General features: G+C 39.9%; 1 protein-coding gene across 5 annotated transcripts in view; it reads right to left on the reverse strand.

The window, feature by feature from the left end:
• The window catches only part of CNTN5 (contactin 5), a 1,071,723-nt gene that overhangs the window by 265,880 nt on the left and 784,767 nt on the right, over positions 1–21,076 (reverse strand). For all 5 annotated transcript variants that reach the window (XM_050940444.1, XM_050940408.1, XM_050940418.1 and 2 more), the window contains one exon: positions 868–1,071. In XM_050940444.1, coding sequence (XP_050796401.1) covers positions 868–1,071 — 204 coding nt within the window. The remainder of the gene's footprint in view (positions 1–867; positions 1,072–21,076) is intronic.

The raw sequence follows: 21,076 nt of genomic DNA on the forward strand, positions 1-21,076 counted from the left end.
GGGGTAAAATTTTCAAAAGTGCCTAAGTGACTTCAGAAATCAAGTCCCATTTTCTAAAATGCCTTAGGCATTTAGGACCAGAATGATGCCTAACGATGCAGATAGGTGACTTCTGGGAATTTCAAAAGTGACTAGGGCTTTGTCTACACTAGCACTTTTGTCGGCAAAACTTTTGTCAGTCAGGGTGTGAAAAAAACACACATTGACCAAGAAGTTTCACCACCAAAAATGCTGGTGTGGACAGCACTATGTCGGAAGGACGAGCTACCACCGCTCTCTTCCACCAGCATAGAGCGGCTACACAGGAGACCGTACAATGACACAGCTGCAGTGATACAGCTGTGCTGCTGTAAAGTCTGTAGTGTAGACATAGCCTAAATGTCTAACTCCCATTAAAATAAATGGGAGTTAGATGACTAGGTGCTTTTGAAAATCCCGCTTAGCATTTGTCTTAATCTTTAAGTTCCTAAATACCTTTTAAAAACTGGTCCTAAAATATCCTAGGTCCTACTGACTTTCAATGAAACTTTGACTCCTCAGCCATTCAACTACTTTTTAAAATTTTACTGATAGACAATTGTTTTCAAGAAAGACACCTAAATAAGTGACTCCCCATTGGGAGATGTTGGATGCTCAGCACCTCTGAAAATTAGGTACTTACTTAGCTGCCCAAATACGGATAATGGTGCCCAAATTTAGGCACCTGGGCTTTAATATAAGTGCTACCCCATTTTTTGTTTACTGAAGTAAATGCATGCCTATATATTGAACACTAATCATCTAAGTTTTATTCTGTGTTTCCATGTAGCACAAGATATTTTCATTTTCACATTTTTTGCTGCGATGGAGTGGGAATATCTTACTTACCATCATTTCGCAGGGTAAGTGGCGTTGGAGGACTCAGAACTCTGGCATTTGTCACTGTGTTTTTTACTAAGCAGATATAGCTGCCAACATCAGATGTTTGCACCTTGGATATGTAGAGATTTCCTGTCTCCTGAGAGATAAAGCGTCGGCTATCTTCTGCCACGAAAGATGGGAATTCATTAAATACCCAGCTGTAAATGATCTCTGAAAAAACACAAAAATAAAGCATTGGTTATTGAAAAATACTGTGAGTGTTAGGAATGAACAAACTCCAGAATGTTTGTTTTGGATAATTCCACAAAGTCTGGAACTGAAGCTTTTTCAAACCTGGAACTCTTAAGACCTTTTTCGCTAAGATTTTTGCTAAATCCTAGTTTGGGAAATGACATCAAAGATGGCCAATAGTTTGACTGGAATCCCCTGTGAGATGTCTTCAGCTCACAGAGATAAAAATCATTAAATTCCTCAACAGGGTCCACAACAATTCAGAAAAAATATCACATTGGTCCCAGTCTGCATCCTATTAGTCAAGAATTAATACAAGAATATTCATTCATTGATTCAAATTTTTAGTAAACTACAGAAAAAGAGCTCACTGTGCTGGCTGAAAATTTTCCATGGAAACAGTTTTTTGACTAATCTAATTTTTGTGTGTGAAAAATGTTTGCTTTCCATGAAAACTTTCAATGTTGAATTTAAAAAAGCAAACAAAATTAGAAATATTTTCACTGAAAACCAAAATATTTCAATTTGAACATGCTGCTACAGTGCTTCATGGGAGATGTAATTTGGTCACCTCATTCTCCTATTCTCCTCCGTCGTTCGGGCTCACTGACTGGAGCACATCCCCCATGGAACTCTATAGCCAGGGACTCTCTGTGATGTACTGCCTCCTTTCTCCAAGAGCAGTGAGCATTATGCATCTTGGGAAAGGTAGTTTGTCCACAGATTCCAGCCTATAGAGAATGGAAACATGAGGAACACAAACTATACACCTGTGAGACATTGCAGTAGCATTTCCAAATCAAAATGTTTCTTTGGTAATTTTTGTTCTTGTTTTAATTTTAATGGAAAAAACAACATTTTCTGTACCCATTTTCCAACTAGCTCTACATCAAATTATCTAGAAGCCTGCCTCATATTATAAAAAATACATTAATAGATAAGCATAATAATAAAAATAGTCTCTCTGCATAGTATTTATTATTGTCAGGGGTGAATGTATCATGAAAAGGGGATCAAATCCTCTAAAACTTCAGGCTATCCCTGGAGAAATTTCCCCTTCCCCTAAAACCTTTCTCCCATTTCTTTCTCGTCTCTCTGGATTGAGCTTTCCATTCCTCCCACACTTGAGTAACCTTTTCAAGACCCCAATGTCATGAACCCTTGACTCCTAATGTACATTATGGTACACCACTATCTTGCAAGATTAGGATCCAAAAGTTGGTCCAGCCCACCCCAGCTACCCTGAGGTGTGACCTGCACTTCACTTGTTCTCCTGCTCTGTTTTACTGAGGAATCTGGGAACCATTCCAACCATGAGGCTCAAATCCTAAGGACACAAGAATCCTGCCTTAATCTGGCCCTATATAATTTGGTTCTTGGCAAAACCTGGCAGTTCAGTGGTTCCTGAAAATGATAAAGAAAAAGTGTTAATCAAATTTTAAGGGTAGGGTTCTTAATCTTATCTTTTTATCCATCCCAAGAAAATATGTGATTTTCTTTCAGACACCAAACAATCAGCTGTAGTGGAAAAATACATTAAGTGTTACAGGGAAAATTTTTTAAAGGTTGCCAGCCATCCAGGATTGTCCTGGAGTCACCAGGAATCAAAGATTAATCTTTAATTAAAGATTATGTCATGTGATGAAATCTCCAGGAATACATCCAATCAAAATATTGGCAACCCTAGAATGTTTATACATCTATACCATCGTGATTCAGAGAATCTGTCTATGTACAATTTACAAATTCTAGTGGATACTGGGGATTCTTTATGTTTATTTGTGCCAGACTACAAACTTCTTGAATGTGAAGCCTGTTTGCATTCTTGTCTTTTGCTACCATATTGAGCTAAAACCCAGTGCTAGCAAAGTGCTAACTGTGCTAACAAAAGAGTGTAATTAAACTTTAAAAGCAGCAAAGAGTTCTGTGGCACCTTATAGACTAACAGATGAATTGGAGCATGAGCTTTCGTGGGTGAATACCCACTTGATCGGATGCATCCATTCAAACAGAGCACACTTGGCCAAAGAGAAAGCTACTGTGCCGGGCAAATCTGTTTTCCAAGTCTCAACTCCGGGGTGTGAGGGGGGAGCAACATGTCATCACTGGGTGGGGCAATCTGATCATTTTTATCAGAGAGTCACATGGCAAGGAGGAACTCAGTGGGACTCACAGAGACAAAGAAGGCTTTGGCAGGAGAGAGGAACAGAAGGGCATGCTATCATAGCAAAGGGTTGATTTTAAACAGCAGGACCAAACTCCCTGTAGAGGAGAGAGAGAAGGTCCAAGTATATTTGCTTCCAGTATCACCTGTTCCTGAACAGGGGAACTGTAAATCCAGACCAGTCACAAGGTTGGAGCTCTGGGAGAGGGTTAAGCTACAAGAGAGTGGGGGTCAGCACCTGTCCAGAGGTTTTTGGGAGTTGGGCTGTAGGGTCCCATTTATGCAAAGAAGTAACAAACAGACAGAGTGCTTGTGCCAGGAAGAGTGATAGGCAGGCCAAGGAAAGAGACAGTGCTGCAGCCTACTCAAATCAAGGGAAGCTTAAAATCACACAGTCCCTGTGTGTGAAGCCAAAATATAGCAGCCAGGTGAGTGACCAGATGGGGGAGCTTTTACAGAGCCATGACACACAAATACAAACACACACACACACACAGATTAAATAAAAGGGGTCCTGCATAAGTAAAACTCTCACTGAAGTAAATGGGATTCTTTCTCATTAAGTCTCTTCCACATTTGTTTTTGTATTCTGCCAGTTCTGATTTAGAAGACATAAATCCTTCTCCATTTTTATCCATGAAATTTCTTTCCTCTCTTCCATTATATCATCCTCTCTTCCCACTTCTTTGATTATTCTTCCCTGCTGAACTTGACACAACCAACATCACTTCTGTGGCATCTTCTTGCTGCCGTCTTCCTAATGACAATCTTGTCAAGATTGACTCTAAATACAGAAATGTCAAGGCTAGCTCAGTAATATAAAGTCACTGCCTCTGCTCCAAGATATAAACTGCTTCACCAGTACAGTGAGTTCCAGGCTTTCAGACGCAAATTGCCTGAGCTACTGTTTTCAGCCATAGCAGAAGTACGAAGTCAGTAATCAACATGTATCAATCTAGTCCTATCATAGGTCTTTTTCACTGTGCTAAAAATGTCTTGTTGCCCATGGATGTATTAAGGAGGAGGTTGGACAATGAGTGAGTCAAAAGGGTTAGAAGAACCACTCTAAAATTTCAAAAGGTCTACATTTTCCTTGAGCCTTTTCTTCTAACGATAAGGAAGAAACTAGGTGTGGTGTTTAGATGTTGCTTGTAATTATTAGAACTGGGAGCACTGGCTGTTGGGAGTAAGGTGACCAGATGTCCTGATAAAATTGGGACTGTCCCGATTTTTAGGAGCTTGTCCTGCGTTCTGACCAGAGTACGGTTGGGATGCTATTTGTCCCGATATTTTGTTTCCTGGTCTTTGGTGATAAATTCGGCGGAGAGTCCTTCAGTCATGGACAGTCTTCAGCGGTATTTCGGTGGCGGGTGCTTCTGTCTTTGGTGGCAAGGTTTATTACCCCCCACCGAAATACCGCCGAAGATCGTCCGTGACTGAAGGGCTCTCTGCCGAATTTGCCGCCAAACTCCCAGACGGGTGAGTGTCAAAAAAAAAAAAAAAAAAAAAAAAAAAAAAAAGGGGCCCCCTGCGGTTGTACCGATATTTTCCCCTTAACATCTGGTCACCCTAGTTGGGAGTCTGAAAGGACAGGAAACAGGAAGGAGTGGGGAGGAGTGGAGGAGGCTGATTGAGAGCTACCGAGGGGGCAGCAGCAGCTTGGTAAAGAGGTTTCCACTTTAAAAATAAAGTCCTGTTAAAGTCTGCTAGTACCTTGCTTGGTTATTACACAATTTTGGCGACAAGGATGGATCTTATGCCCCTGAACCCACCTGCACCTTTTCTACAAAGCTCAGGTGAGCCTCCAATTGCTTTTACTGCATGGATCCATATGTTTGAGACTTATCTGCTTGAAATCAGTGCTACAGAGATTTCTGAAGTAGGAAAGTGTGTTCTGCTAATCCACTGCCTTGGAGCAGAAGGGCAGCATATATTTTACACTTTTCCCCTTGCAGACGATAAATATGAGACTGCACTCACTGCATTAAAGAACTTTTTTGTGCCAGAAATGAATGTAGTAGCTAATCGCTACAGATTTTGCCAGCATGAGCAGAAACGAGGGGAGACTATAATGCAGTTTATTGCTTCCCTGAGGATTCTGACTGTAACTTGTGACTTTGGGAATATGGCAGATGAGATGATTAGAGACGAGCTCACTGAGAAAACAAACATGCTTCATGTAAGAGAACATTTACTTCTAGAACCACAACTTACACTAGAAAAAGCAATAACCATTGCTACTCAGATTGAATCAGCTACAGCTGAAGCCAAAATAATGAGCATGGATACAGGAGGCACAGTCCAGACTGTGACTCCTTTGCAGAAAAGTTCACTATTACTGCAGACAAACAATTACAAGAGTAAAACTAAGTTCAATAAACAGGTGCATGCACTTTAAAAATAAAGTCCTGTTGAAGTTTGTTAGCAGTTTGCTTGGTTACTACAACACTAGGATGGCTATGAATCCCATACACCGTTCTGTCACACCAGAAGTGTGATATGTATTACTATACCAGCTAAATGTATACCATTGACAGGTATACACTACTGAATCCAACTATGTGGAGAAATCCCAGCTATTAGGTAGGATGGCTCCCTGTGCTGGAGAAAAGGGTGGTTTCCCTGGAAATGGAAAAACAGGATGGCCAATCAACCAAATACAGGTGTAGGACATTTTGGAATAAAGCCTGAAGAAGGGGAATGCAGCCATAGAGTAAGATGGAAATTGTGATATTGAGATGAAGGACAAAATGTGAATTGTTGGAGCCTCTCATCACACGATAGACAAGGGACTGGGAGGGGACGAGTGGTCGGTGTGGATAGTATTACTTTGCAAACACAGACCTGAAGGCACACACTGCAGATCCTTTTTTTTTTTTTTTTTGTGAAACTCCACTTGCCAATGGATGCCTATGATGTCAAACATTTGACAATATACCAAAACTTATGATACCAACAATATATGAAATGGACCCAGAGTATGCCAAAAGTGGTATACTTTATTTTCTTGATATATACATAGTATATTAAAAATGTTAAAGTAATTTAGGTTGCAACATCAAAGTCATGCACATGAAAGGTTGGGATCCCTGGACAGACTACCTCTCCCAAGATGCACAGTGGTTATCTCTCCTGAAGAAGAGAAACAGTGCATCACAGTATCATCTGCCTAATGGCCCAATTAGCCTCTTAGTTCTCCTCAACCCATCAATTACGCACAGTTCTTCTTAATGAGGTCTGCTTTGGAATAATTAGAGTTGCAGTGACCAGAGTGCTGCCTGCATAATCTTAATTTTGTGTCCTTGTATGTGTAATGTGCACTAAGGCAGCAGAGGTTCTGGGTTAAAAATAGCAAGTGATCATGTAATTAAAGATGGTATCAGCATACATATGCACAAACGGTCAGAATTAAATTTGCACAGGTAGCCACAGATCTGGATTTTCTAACTTTTGATTGTTGGACTTTGCAACCGTAACACTCCTTTATCCATGGTTTTTTTATGTAATTTCCTAGTTTTTTTTAAAGGAAAAGTAAAAACAAATGTTGTTGCATGCAATTGTAACACGCCCACCATGATGAATCATCAGCGGGGTGCGGATCCTGAGCCTTTAATTCTCCAGCCCAGAATTCTACCACCTAAATGCAAGACTAAACATATAAGATAACAGCAAGAGCTGACTGTTATCCAGAGAGGGAAAATGGGCTGAACACACTGTTTTTTCACTTAAAGCTCTTATTCATCTCTAATTGTGGTTCTAAAGAGCTATTTCGGACTCTGAGGGACGCTGGATTCAGAGAGAGCTGTCAGAATGTTCAGAAATTTCTGCCTCTTGCAATATGTCTCAAGGAAAATACTAATAAACCCCATGTCACTGCCCCATGTCACTATGATGCCTTTTCTGATTCCAGTGATTCACGACAACATAAAAAGCCATAAACTGATGATGAAACATTCAGTTTCAAGGAAAATACACGGTTTTTTAATTGAAAACACCTGTTACTAATTCAAATGGAAAGCAATCAGTCTCAGTTAACTGTTATGGGTTAAAGGAAATTCATACCAACTGTAAAGTAGCCAACACTATGGCTCACTGTCTGTTCACATAGAACAGAATCTACTTAATCAGCACCCTGACAGCACACCCACTTAATTATTAATTTATTAATTAGAGTGCTTGCCAGGGAACAGATTGAAGACATTCCATTTCAGTGACTCTAAGCAAATGGAACATTTAGAAGTATTGGACATGCCTGGCATTGTGTCTGTAAGGACTTTTTGAGTATGTCACTTGTAAAATGATGTCTGTTCGCAAAAAAAAGAGTGATGCATAAGCTGATAAGGGAAAACAATAAAATAATTTTCTTTGCACCTTCATTTAAATCTGAAACCAGTTAGGCTAGAGCACTTCTGACACTTCTGCATTCCAGCTAGGAAACAGAAGCACCAAACTAGACAGTGTTAGGTTTGCACGTTTTCTTCTCACACAGGTGTATTCCCACTAACCTCAGTGTAGTTACTCCCAATTTACACCAATATAAGAGAAACTCTGGGACCACCATTTCAAATACTCAAGGGGTTTGCCTAAGGTTTATAGAAGCATCTGAATTTTCAGGTGCTTATCCAAATTGACTTGAAATATTAACCTATCATGGATACATTTCCCACTGTAATGCTCTTTGTGCACTCTATGAAGCTCCTCTTTTTTATTATGGCTGGTAAATGAGGCAAACAGCTTCTTAGTATAGTTTCAAATGTTCTGATGGTTTGGTGCATACAACTTAGTGACATTAGATGAAATGGACTAGGCTCTGGAAAACTGTGAATTTCCACTGTAGGCTTTGGCAAAACACTCAACATACACATATGTGCTTCTGTACAGGAAAACTCTGCAGTACACTCAGGATCTGGGGAACTGTGACTGAGTCCTGGGCAACAGCAGCTAAGCCAGTCATCTCTAAATAATTACTCTAGACCAGACCTAGTTAAGAAGAACTGTACTCAACTGAAGGGCTGAGGAGAACTAAGAGGCTAATCAGGCCGTTAGGCAGATACAAAAAGCACGGGAAGGATATGGGAAATGGATGAAGTAGAAAGACAGAGATTGCTCTTGCCTCAGAAGCTGAGTGCTCCCTAGAACTGTAGGGGTGAAACTATAGAGTGTATAGGTGTGATGGAAACCAACACTGTAAATAAACTACACTGGGTGTTTTACCATCAAAAAAGGGTCTCTGAGCTATCTGTGGACCTGAGCAGAGGCAAAAGCATGTGGGCCCTGTCACACAAACCAACAGTTTTAAGCTGACAGAACTGGATGGACTTGCAGAAGCGATTTTACAAACGGATTTTAGGAGAACTACTGCAATTATAGGGAAATGGGTCTACACGTTGACATTGATCCACTGTACAAATTTCTCAGATTTCTAAACTTGCAGTCATGGTAGGATGGCTGGAAGATAAAGCAATGGCCTTCAAATCCTGGAGCCCTAGCTTGATGCCAGTTTGCAAGCCCACAGAAATTAAAATTTAGGATTCTTCTTTAATCTTGTGACTACTGTTGAAAGTTTCTTGTATGTCCAGGTAGAACATACCTGTTTTCCTGAACATAGTAGTATAACCTATCACTGCAGTGATTTCAATGAACTGTTAAAAGATGACAGTAGCCAACAAAGAGAGTGTGGGGGAGAATCAGTAGCTATAGTATTACATTTAAAAAAAGTTATAGGTTACTTTGTAGGTGCGACTTTTTATTTAAAACATAGGCCCACTAACATGCTCTTAAAATAATAACCAGGAAAAGATTTATGTTTTATCCAGCCCCACTGTCCTCATCCTTAGATCTAATTCTTCTGTATGGATACCTCACCCAGAATATTTTCACCTAGAGAATCCCACTATAAAAAGGAAAGAAAGAAATTAGAAAGAATGCAAAAATCAGCTAAGATAATAGGAGGCTTGGCAAAGTATGAGAAAAGTTTAAAGGAACTTTAGTTACACTGTTTTGAGAGAAAAGAAAAGGATATCCAATAGCTCTATAAAATTACTGGAAAGGAAACAATACAAGGACTGAGAAGATTTTTTTCTGAGCCTGCCCAAGAATACATTATAAGTAATAAAGACCTTTCACTAAGAAAGGGCAAGTTTACATTAGATATCTTAATAAGCAATTTAAAAATGGAAACGCTTGCCAAGAGAGACTGAAACACCATCCAATGGAAATTGTCAAGAAAAGATGGATAACACAATCAGTGGAACAGCATAAGGGATAACCTACACTAATAATATTACCTTCCTATTATGTAGTTCCTTTATAAAGGAGGTACCATCCCCCTTGTTCACATGGATAAATTGAGGCATAGAAACATGTAACAATTAGCAGGTCAAAGAACAGAAGCACAATCCTAAACCACTGGGTGATCCATTAGGCCCGAATGCCTCCCCTTAGATGAAGGGGTTGGATTGTGTGACCTATGACATCCCTTTGGCCCTAACTTATTTATTAACACTGCCATCTGCCACTCTCTCTCTCAGTTAATATCTTTTGTATGCCACGGGCAATGGTACATGAGGACATACCTCAGAAAAATGTTGGTTTTCGAAGCTACTGTATGCTGCTCTTCACAAAGCCTGTGTCTACATTAGGAAAACTGGGACCTGTACTTCACCACCAGTGTGACTGCTCCTGTGGTAGAAATGGTGAAAACTGTGGGGTAGGCAAAATCACCTCAGGCTTTTTTTTTTTTTTTTAATACCCCATCATCCAACACTGCTCTGCAGCTCCACTAGTTGGAACAACATCAAAAGCTGTAAGGTAAACAAGCCTCGGGCATTTTTAACAGGAGGTCTAACCTAAATTAGAACAGGGTTAGATGACATGCTGGTAAAAATGCCTGAAACCTGCCTTATTCTGCAGCTTCCACTTTTGCTGGCTTTAAATTCCAGGCCTATATTTTCTTACAATAAACCAGACCAAAAGTAATTTGCACCAGCTTTTATTCCTAACTTTCATTATATATCTGAGCACTAGAGTTATTACAGGGAATCCTTCTCTATATTAGGACAAGCTTGTGGTCTGCTGTTGAAAGAAAGAAAGAAAGAAAGAAAGAAAGAAAGAAAGAAAGAAAGAAAGAAAGAGAAAACAATGTGAACATCATTTTTACTGTTTATCTTTCAGTATAAGACTGAATTTCAAACACATATGGGCATGAGCCCAAACTTGGGATCTAAGTATTTACCAGCTTTGAACAGGTTAAGAATCTAAACCTCACTGCTGGCTAAAAGCTAAATAAGCCAAACTTCAATTCTGGATCTAAATACACCATCCCCTAAATTCATGACTGGATGCAGCTTCTGCATCTCAAGCCATATTTGTTTGACAAAACACAATACTAAGACTGAGTAAATGGTATTCACATACTTCACTTAATTTACGTTTTCAGAAGAGAAGCGCAAGAAGTTTAGCTGAAAACAGAGGAGAGCTATACAATGACACCTATATCAAACACGCAAAGATGATAGAGAGCACTGCCTTGAAATTACAGTCTACAGCCAACACAAAACAAACGTGTATGTAGATACAATTCATCAACACAGGAGTACACAAAATAAAAAAGTCAGAAAAATTATGAATGATAAAAGGCAGCTCTAAATTGGCATTCTCCAAGGATAAAAGGCTGAAGCAGTTGTCTGCCAGTAAGTCCTGTTATTTACAAAGTTTTGGTGTTAATGCGATGAAGTCACCATGGTGACAGTAGAGCTGGCATTTCTTTTTATGAATGGCCAGCTTTGTTTACAGAAATCTCTCCTAGGAGCTCTGTATCTGTTTTCAGAAGGTCATTTGGAAAAGCTTTCAAAATGCCCCATTTACTTCCATGTTTTATCACGTTATTTAATGCACCATGAGAGTGAAAATCTGGGTCATTTAGCGATGAAGTAGTGAAAAGAGCAGATCTATCTTCTGCTAAGAAATTTCTGAGGTGAAATTTTGTTTACAATCATATCTTTAAGTGATTTTAGTAGATCCATTTTCTCTCTGCTTCACAACAGTAATTCCTGATCTGTCACTATTTGACATCTTTCCCATAATGGATAATGCCTGAGATGTAACAAATCAGCATATTTGGTGCTGTAACATCATGTTTAGACTATCATCTTTCTAGGAAGCAATTTTGGTTCTGTGACAATGTAAAAAACATAATGTTGTCAAGGTGGATCAGAAATAGATGAAAATCGATTCAGCTACCCACTCCTACGATTGGAAACACCTGAATATTCTCAGGTTTGCCTGATGGCTTTTCTCATGGGAAATTCTATTTTTACCATAGAAGTCATTCAAATTTGGGATATCCTTTGCTTTAATCCTTTAACTACATCAGGTATATGATGCGGTAAATGTCACATATATGTGTAATAAGTACTGAAAGCCACTTGCACGTGGATCCTAAGCATGTAGTAAATATGTTTAAATTACCACTTTTCCATTCTGTAAAGGTAAAACATTCACATGCAACCCTAAATATATTTTCCAAAGAACTATTATTTTACTGTGATTGGGCTTTTATACCAATGACACAAAAAATCCAATATCCCCTTAGGTGTGTCATCATATCTTGATACACTGGCATATGCGGACATAACTCCTCAAACATCCAAATGGGTGAATATATTCTTCTTCAAAACATATGGATTTTCACTGATTACCACAATTTCACAAGATGACAGTACCCGATGAACAAAGGGGACTGATCCCTGATAATGGCCAAAATCAGAAACAATCTGGGAGGTTTATCAATTGTGCAACAGTTGTTTGTTTTTAGACATTCTGCATGGAAAGTGGCATTTACAATTTATAGCTGCAGACAATGTAATGAGGCACTTCAGATGTTAACACTTCCTTAACATTCAACAATGAACAGTATCTAAGCAAAACAAACAAGCATAAAAGCACGTAAGCATTCAAATCCAGGGCCGCCCGGGGGACAAGTGGGGCAATTTGCCCCAGGCCCCCATAAGAATGTCGGAAGCTCCCCCCGGCCCCGCTCCCACCTCTGCCTCCGCCTTCCCCCATCCCCCGGCGCCTCAGCACGCCGCGTCCAGGAGTGGCCCTGGACAAAGTTAAAGTGGTGAATGGGGGGTTGGATCATGGCCCTTCCGGGGGTCTGTCAGGACTTGATGGAGGGGGAGTAGATAGGGGTCGAGGCAGTTAGGGAACAGGGAGAGTTCGTTGGGAGTGGGGCCCTGGGGTGGTGGCTGGTGGGATCTTGAGGGGGTGGTCAGGGGACAAGGAGCAGGATGGGTCAGGGATTCTGAGGGGGGCAGGAAGTGGGTGGGGGTTGATGGGGGCACGCTGTCTGGGGAGGCACAGCCTTCCCTACCCTAAAGCTCATTCAGTAGTTTGAGGCTTGCAGACAGCTATTTAACACAAAGAGCCAAGCTGTTATCTTTTCCCTTAGGGCTACCATCCCTTTCACTTCTCAAATGCCAAATTATAGTCTACATTTAATTTCAGTGCCATAGGGAGACTCATGTCAGGGCAGGGTAGCTTCATTTAAAATTAGCCACTTCAGATTAACAGTGATAGAGCCATGCGGGAGGGATCACATGAGAAGAGCAATATCCTACACCACCTACCTCCTTCCCAATTCTACCAAGGGAGATCCCCTTCCCTGCATTCCCCGAGGCTCCAGAGGGGTTAATTCAGTTGTTCTCAAACTTTTGTACTGGTGACCTCTTTCACATAGCAAACCTCTGAGTGCGAACCCCTCTTATAAATTAAAAAAAAATCTTTTAAAAAATTTAACACTATTATAAACGCTGGAGGCAAAGCAGAGTTTGAGGGGGAGGCTGACAGCTCATGACCACCAGTAATAACCATGTGACCCCCTGAGGGATCCCAACCCCTGGTTTGAGACCCCTTCTGTTAATTTAATTTTAGCACTCTCTGTCCATTTACATGCATGGGCTATTTTGAGCATTTCAGTTTTCACAACGTAGGCTTATCTCAGATTTTGGAACAAGCTGAAACGCTCAGTTCATGGAGCATGTACATAAGCTATACTAAAGACAAACCCAAAGGAACCATCTTCAGTTTGTGAGGGACCCCATGGAGCCAGTCTCTAGGAAACAGATAAATTCATGGACGTTAAGTCCATTCATGGCTATTAGCCAGGATGGGTAAGGAATGGTGTCCCTAGCCTCTGTTCGTCAGAGGGTGGAGATGGATGGCAGGAGAGAGATCACTTGATTATTACCTGTTAGGTTCACTCCCTCTGGGGCACCTGGCATTGCCCACTGTTGGTAGACAGGATACCGAGCTGGATGGACCTTTTGTCTGACCCAGTGTGGCCATTCTTATGTTCTTATGTTCTAACCTAAATGAACCCAAAGTTATGGAGACAGATATGAGTCAAGGAAGCCAGCAGTGTATCAGAAACCTGGGAAAATCTCTGACGTTTGGTCACAAGCTGAGGAGGTTCAAAAGTTTTGGATTTTTTATAAGCAGAATTTTTTTATTGTTTCTTTGAACAATCTAACATAGCAAGCAGCAAATATTTGGCCACATACTTCTGAAACCCCAAACCATTTTCAGGTTTTGGCAGACTAATTTCAGCTTTTCAATTTAAAAAACCACAACAAATTTTGAAGGAAAGCAGACATTGTTAATGATTTTCTCTGCTTTTTAAAAACCCCTACTTTTCGATCCAAAAAAAGTTTTGATAGAAAATATTTATCCAACCCTTTTAATGAGCTTCAGTGCCTTTTAGCACTAGCTGATGCTGAGAACCAGTGATACCTTGTAAAGGTGACTTGAAAAGAAGTTTTCTCTAAACTGGGTTTGTGCTGAGATGCGAAAGGTTTTTAATTCTTTATTTTTCCCAGGGCGGCCCGGGGGGCAAGTCAGGCAATTTGCCCCGGGCTCCAAGGGGCCCCCACGAGAATATAGTATTCTATAGTATTGCAACTTTTTTTTATGGAAGGGGACCCTGAAATTGCTTTGCCCCAGCCAGGCCCCTTGACTTTTCTGGGTGGCCCTGTTCAAATCCTTATTTTACCCAAAGCCTAGTTTTAAACTCTAGCATCAAATTCTCTATTCAAACATGCCATGCACCAATCACAGACCAAGAATGCAATAAGCTACAGACTTTAGCTACTGTGCACACTTCATATCCATGGAGTGGAAGGACGCTTATCAGCTAAGATGAATGACAACAGTAGGCCTTTCCCCTGTTCTCTCACTATAATCCAATTAATAATATTTGGTGCATTTCTTTGTGCTACTATGTCTTATTACCAAACCTCATTAATCCTCCATGCAAATCTTTAATGAAGGCAATTTATTTGTTGCATCGTGATGCACCCACATAGAACCAACAGATATTGTCTATTTATCAACTAGCAATGAAATTGCTTCCTTTCTGCTCTGGGGGTTCTGTATCTATTGCCTGAACAGAATTCCACCAAACATGTATTTGTCTTTGTTCAGGTTTAATTACTGTGATAAATCTTCAAACATTTGCCTTCCTTTAACCATTCACACAGACATTAAGGTTTAGCAGATGACCTACAAAAGTTTTTCTCTCACCAGTTTCTATCAGTTTCTGAAAGCTGGTGAACCACATTTTTCTACTTGGCATACAAAAACTGGTAGCTAATTAAGAACACTCAAATCCTGGAAACACTTTGATCACATGTGTAGAGTTGCTTCTACTAGGACTAGACAGAAAACAAGATTTCTGTTTCACACACAAAAAACACCAAAACAAAACAAACAAACCCCCCCCCCCCGAGCTTTCAACATATGTTTTCATTCTGCATTGGAAGGAAAAACAGACCTTACCAAAAATTGGGTGGAGGGAGGGAGGGAGGAGCGAGAAAAAGAGAGACAGATATCCACTTCCGAATAGACAACTGCCCAATGGTTAGGGTATTTGTGGAGGATATGGGAAACTCAGGTTCAAGTCTCTGTTCTGCCTGCATCACAGCAGGGACATAAACTTGTGTCTCCCACATCCCAGCTCAGTACCCTAATTGTCTTGCTGTAAGCTTTGGTTCTGGCAATTCAGCATTTTTGTGGAAAGATTCCTGACCAGCTCTACTTGCTTCCCATTCAAACATACTGACTTCAGAGGGACTACACATCATGGGTAGGTAAATGCATGAGAGAGTTGGCCCAAGTGGGTACTTGATTACTAAGACTGTATGTCTGGCTATGATTTTCATTTTTTTAAACTAAAAAAGTCATACTCCTACAACCCATCCTGGACAATGATCCCACACTTTCACAGGCCTTGGGTGGCAGGCCAGTCCTTGCCCACAGACAACCTGCCACCCAGAAACATATTCTCACCAGTAACTGCACATCGCACCATAATAACTCTAGGTCAGGAACCAATCCATGCAACAAACCTCGATGCCAACTCTGCCCACATATCTACACCAGCGACGCCATCACAGGACCTAACCAGATCAGCCACACCATCACTGGTTCATTCACCTGCACATCCACCAATGTAATATACGCCATCATATGCCAGCAATGCCCCTCTGCTATGTACATCGGCCAAACTGGACAGTCTCCACGGAAAAGGATAAATGGACACAAATCAGACATTAGGAATGGCAATATACAAAGCCCTGTAGGGGAGCACTTCAACCTCCCTGGCCACACTATTGCAGACCTTAAGGTGGCCATCCTGCAGCAAAAAAACTTCAGGACCAGACTTCAAAGAGAAACTGCTGAGCTTCAGTTCATCTGCAAATTTGACACCATCAGCTCAGGATTGAACAAAGACTGTGAATGGCTTGCCAACTACAGAACCAGTTTCTCCTCTCTTGGTTTTCACACCTCAACTGCTAGAACAGGGCCTCATCCTCCGTGATTGAACTGACCTCATTATCTCTAGCTTGCTTGCTAGCATATATATACTGCCCCTGGAAATTTCCACCACATGCATCTGAAGAAGTGGGTATTCACCCACGAAAGCTCATGCTCCAAAACGTCTGTTAGTCTATAAGGTGCCACAGGATTCTTTGCTGCTCATACTCCTTGTAACCCTTTCTTTGGATCAAGATATGTTTAGATATGTCAAGAGATCTATAACATCATGTAATTCAGAAACATATAAATAGTCCATCAAATTTAGACTGCCACCATTTTCTATTTAGTGCTGTCTTTATATGCTTTGAAACTATTAATAGCAGTTATTTAATATCTTTTAAATGGGAAAAATATTGTGTGCCATGAACTTTTCTTCTTCTTATACTAAAAAAAATCACTGTTGATATTTTTTCCTTTAATTTTGTTTTTGTTTTTGCTATGATAAGACCACCAACCTTAAATTACTAACTATCTTCTTCATCATAATAACCACCTATCTCTCAGGGGCACCAAAGAAGTTATTTAATGTTTGTAAAGTCCTCTGAAAAATAAACATCTCTGCATGAGTGCAAAGTATAATTATTATTACCTGGCTTGAATGTTTCAGCACCCTGGCAAAACCTTCAGTATCAGATTAACATATTTTTTCTCTTATCCTCTGTCTTTTTCCTTTCACTCATCACTTCTCTGTACCTCAACCTCTGCTCCTATACTCAACATTTCTGTGGTTTCAATTTCCCCATTTTCCTAGTCTGTCCGTTCCCCTTCCCACTCTGCTTCTTCATATTTTAGTCTCCTGCAGCGATGATCACAGTGAAAAGTCATGCTCCACAGTCTTACATGTTGTATACCCCGCACAATGTTGTATAATATGGGAGCATAACACTTCAACCAACCTAAACGGGCCAGCAGATTGATATATTTCAATGGCGTAATGCTCAAAAGAGTGAGAAGCCTGAAAATGAACTAACAAGACAATGACAACAGAGGCACAGAAGACATACATGACAGGTTGAATTCCAGCACAAAAGACGCTGGCTCATGGCTGAGAAATATTCAAATGCATGAAACAATATCACGTAACCCTAGTACACTAATAATAACACCTAGCTCTTCTACAGAATTTTTCATCTTTAGATCTCAGAGTGGATCAGTATCAAATGGGGAAATTGAGGAACACAGAAGGAAGTGATTTGCTGAGGATCACATTGCAAGCCAGTGACTGAACATGGAGCCTAATCCACTAGGTGCCCTAGAATGTGTTTCCATTTCCCTTGTTTCTATAATCACCAAAAGTATACGGCCTTCCACTCCTCGTGGAGCTGTATGGATGTACAAGTAGGATGGTGGGATGTTGTGAGTAGTCTCCCTAGCCCACATTTATATTCCCATTATAAATCTGATCCCCGAATCCTGAAGCAAAAATAGGACTATAAACCACTGCGCACAGCGGTAATGCTTATAACCAGGAAAATCCACAGCTGTTCAGAATGGAAAAGGGCTGTTAGATCATCTTGTCCAATTCCTGTGTGGTGGTTTTTCCCAGTTTTGAATAATTCAAACAATGAGGCTTCCACCACTTCCTTTTGAAGGCAGTCATGTGAACATATGCACTGGACAATAACATGAAAGTAAATTTTAGGGCTCCAAAAGACAGCCTTTGAGTTTCCAAAAAAATGTCAGTAGCTCTTTATAACAGTTACTAAAGACATTTTAAAGACCTAGTGGGGTAGGAAGGAAGATACTTATCAAAAGTTAGTAATCTGCCTCACAATGCCAATATTGCTGTTCAGCCATATGCAATCAGTAACATCACCAGCAGTGTTTGACTGTGCAAAACCAGCCCTCATCTGGTTTTACATATACATAATATACAGCTCAGTCCCAGTTATCAATGTACACTGTGCTGAGCTACTGGAAACCCGGTGAAACGCTTCCATCCATCTTTCACTTGTCACATAACGGTTATTTAGAGATAATACATAGAGTTCTGTTGTCTTACTTCCCGCCTAGGGCACTGTCTCATGATTATAATCTGTCCATTCAACCCTTTAGTAACGCAGTCAAAGTGTCACCTGACGTGTCACACTGTATATATTTCACACAGAAAAAAAGAGATGCTTTGCCAACTCTCTCTCTCTCTTTTTTTTTTTCCTAAAAGAAACATTGATATTAATGTAATGCTAACCACAAGCCATTCTGCTCCCTCCTGGATTGAGCACTTGTGTAGCCTTGAGAACATTGATTCAGATTTTCAAGGCCAAACTCATTTTAGAGATGAAGGATGGGCTTGTGGTGAAGTCACTATACTGGCTCTCTGGAGATGTGATCACGTTCAACATTTGGCGCTGCTGAAGACTTCTTGTGTGACTTTTGGACAGTCTCTTAATCTCTATATGGTATTGTAAAACAGTGATAATAGTTTTCTTCCCACCTCCACTGGGACTGTAAACTGTCCAGGGCTCAGAGTATGACCTATTATGTGTGTGTGGAGCACAAGAGACTTGGGTTCAATTCCCTCTGCCAAAGATTTACAATGTGACCTTGAGCGACTCACTTAAGCCAAGATTTTCAAAAGTGATCTGTGATTTTTTTAGATGGTGGGTGCTTAACGGAGTCTCAAATTGGGAACCACAAAACTGAGGCACCTAAAATTAGAACTGTTCAGAATTTGTTTTTATCAAGATATATTTCTGATAAAATTTCAATTTGGGGGAAAAAAACACCTGTAAAACAGTGAAGTGTTTTTCTCAAATGTCAAAACATCCCATTATTGTCAGAATAAAAATGTCCAATTTTGGTCTCAAAATGATTTTTCAAAATGAAATTCACTATTTTATATAAAAACATTAAAAAGGGTAAAAAAGTCAAAATTGGGGGCAAAATGTTTTGATCAACCCCAAATTAATAGTTTTTGGAATTTTGTTTTATGAAAAATTTTGAAATTGTTTGTTATTGTTCAGTTTTGGAATAAAAAAAATGAAATTTCTGAATTTCCCACAAAACAGAAAATCTGGTTCTCACCTAGCTTCACCTAATATTACTTGTCAATTTTAAAAATGTTGGCCTTAGTCTCTGTGCCTCAGTGTGCCATCTGCAAAATGGGGTTACAGGACTTCTTCACCTCTCATGGATATTGGAAGGTTTATGGTAACTGGGGCCTTATAAGCACCTAAAACAAACAAACAATCTCAGCTTGAATCTTTAAGTGTTACAATATAATAAATAATATTAATATATTTTTCAAATTTCCCCACGTGTGTTCAAATTAGGATAGTCCTGTCTATCTTGACACACATGCACAAACCCTAGTTTGCTTATACACTTGGATAGAGTGTGTGTGCTAGTCCAGGGGTTCTCAACCTTCTCACCTGGCTGCAGCAGGACTAGCCCATTATTGCTAGTTCACCACCTCCTTCCTTTCACGTTACTCCATTCTCCTACCCCATTTCTTCACAGTCTAAGCTCTAATTATAATGGCAAAAGAAAAATAATCCCATCAAAATGATAGTTTAATACAGCTGATAAACCAATGAAATTTTCTTTGCTGTAAGATAACAACAGCACCACAACAGGAATTTTATTAGCTTGCTAATGAAGTTCTCTAACATTATTTTTTAACTAAGTTGGAACATAACATGAGAACATAGAAGATGAAAACGGGCAAGAAATTATCTGCATCATGAATATTATTAATTGTTGCATTGTCAAAAACTATCTACACTGGCATGGTGACCAAAAGGAGGTGGGTAACACCCACTGCTCTTTGTTATTGCCATGGAAAACATCTTTTATTGTCACTAGTACAGTCTGGACGTAATCCTTCGGACTTGAATCTGAATATTAAAAGGCATAGCTATCCAGCTTCACCCTAGCCATGCTGAGTTACACCTCTATCACAATTCAATCTCTCTCTCTCTTTGTTGAAACCCAGCAATCGTCTTTAAATCATTTATTGTTAAATCCTCACAATCTCCATCCTATCAGGCTTGGCTTGGCTTAGTTACTATTGTACTGTACAAGGCAGCCCTGGCTGAACTAATGAAAGGCTGGCATTTAAGGAATTTAAATAGATTTTTTTAAAAAATAAAAGCATACCCAACCCCTATCCACCTCTGAACTGATCTGAAAAGGCCACACAATCAATGTCTAGAGATCTACGGCCTACCCAGCACTGTGGCTTTTATCCTTATAACATGCCTGGAAAGTATGTAATTATTAACCTCTTTATTTGGGGATCTTGTCCAAGAAGTCCATAGCTGAGCTGGGAATTGAACACAGTCTCCTGAGTGCTTTCAAAAAGTGCCTGAGTAGAGTCCTGAGTGCTTTCAAAAAGTGCCTGAGTAGGTCAAGCTTCCTACCACCACCACATCTCTCCTTAATACCCACTATGCAATAATACCCCTAGAAAGGAATCAGTTAATCAGTGTGAGGTTGAGGTTGGTTGTCAATTATATTACATTTCTAAAGAACCCTACTGCCATCATTCCTGTTAAATCCTATAACACTATTCCACAAGGGTAGAGAAACATGCAGAGAAAGAACTAGACTCTGAAGTATTAAAAATAAATAATTTATCACCTCCCCCTCACCTTATCTTACACTTCTCTTGTTCCAGCTATCTTATCAGCATTATATTTGTGGCTTCTTCTCCTTAGCTATATTGATTTACTCTCTCTCTCCTCTCATACTTTTCCATAGTGTGCATAGAGAGACTGTCTAGGATTAATTATTTTTTTCCCATTCCATGGACCGTTAAACTGAAAAATCTTTAACTGACATGTTTTTGAGATTATATTGTCCCACCTGCCGTTTTAGCACAGCAACAGAGCTGAATGGTAACAGATAGCTAGCAATAAGAATATGGAGCTTGGGTCTATTTGTTCCTTTTATAAAAATTCTTACATCACTTTATTATGTAATGCATATATTCCCACTATTGAA

Source organism: Gopherus flavomarginatus, chromosome 1 (assembly GCF_025201925.1).
Source record: "Gopherus flavomarginatus isolate rGopFla2 chromosome 1, rGopFla2.mat.asm, whole genome shotgun sequence".
Taxonomy (NCBI): domain Eukaryota; kingdom Metazoa; phylum Chordata; order Testudines; family Testudinidae; genus Gopherus; species Gopherus flavomarginatus.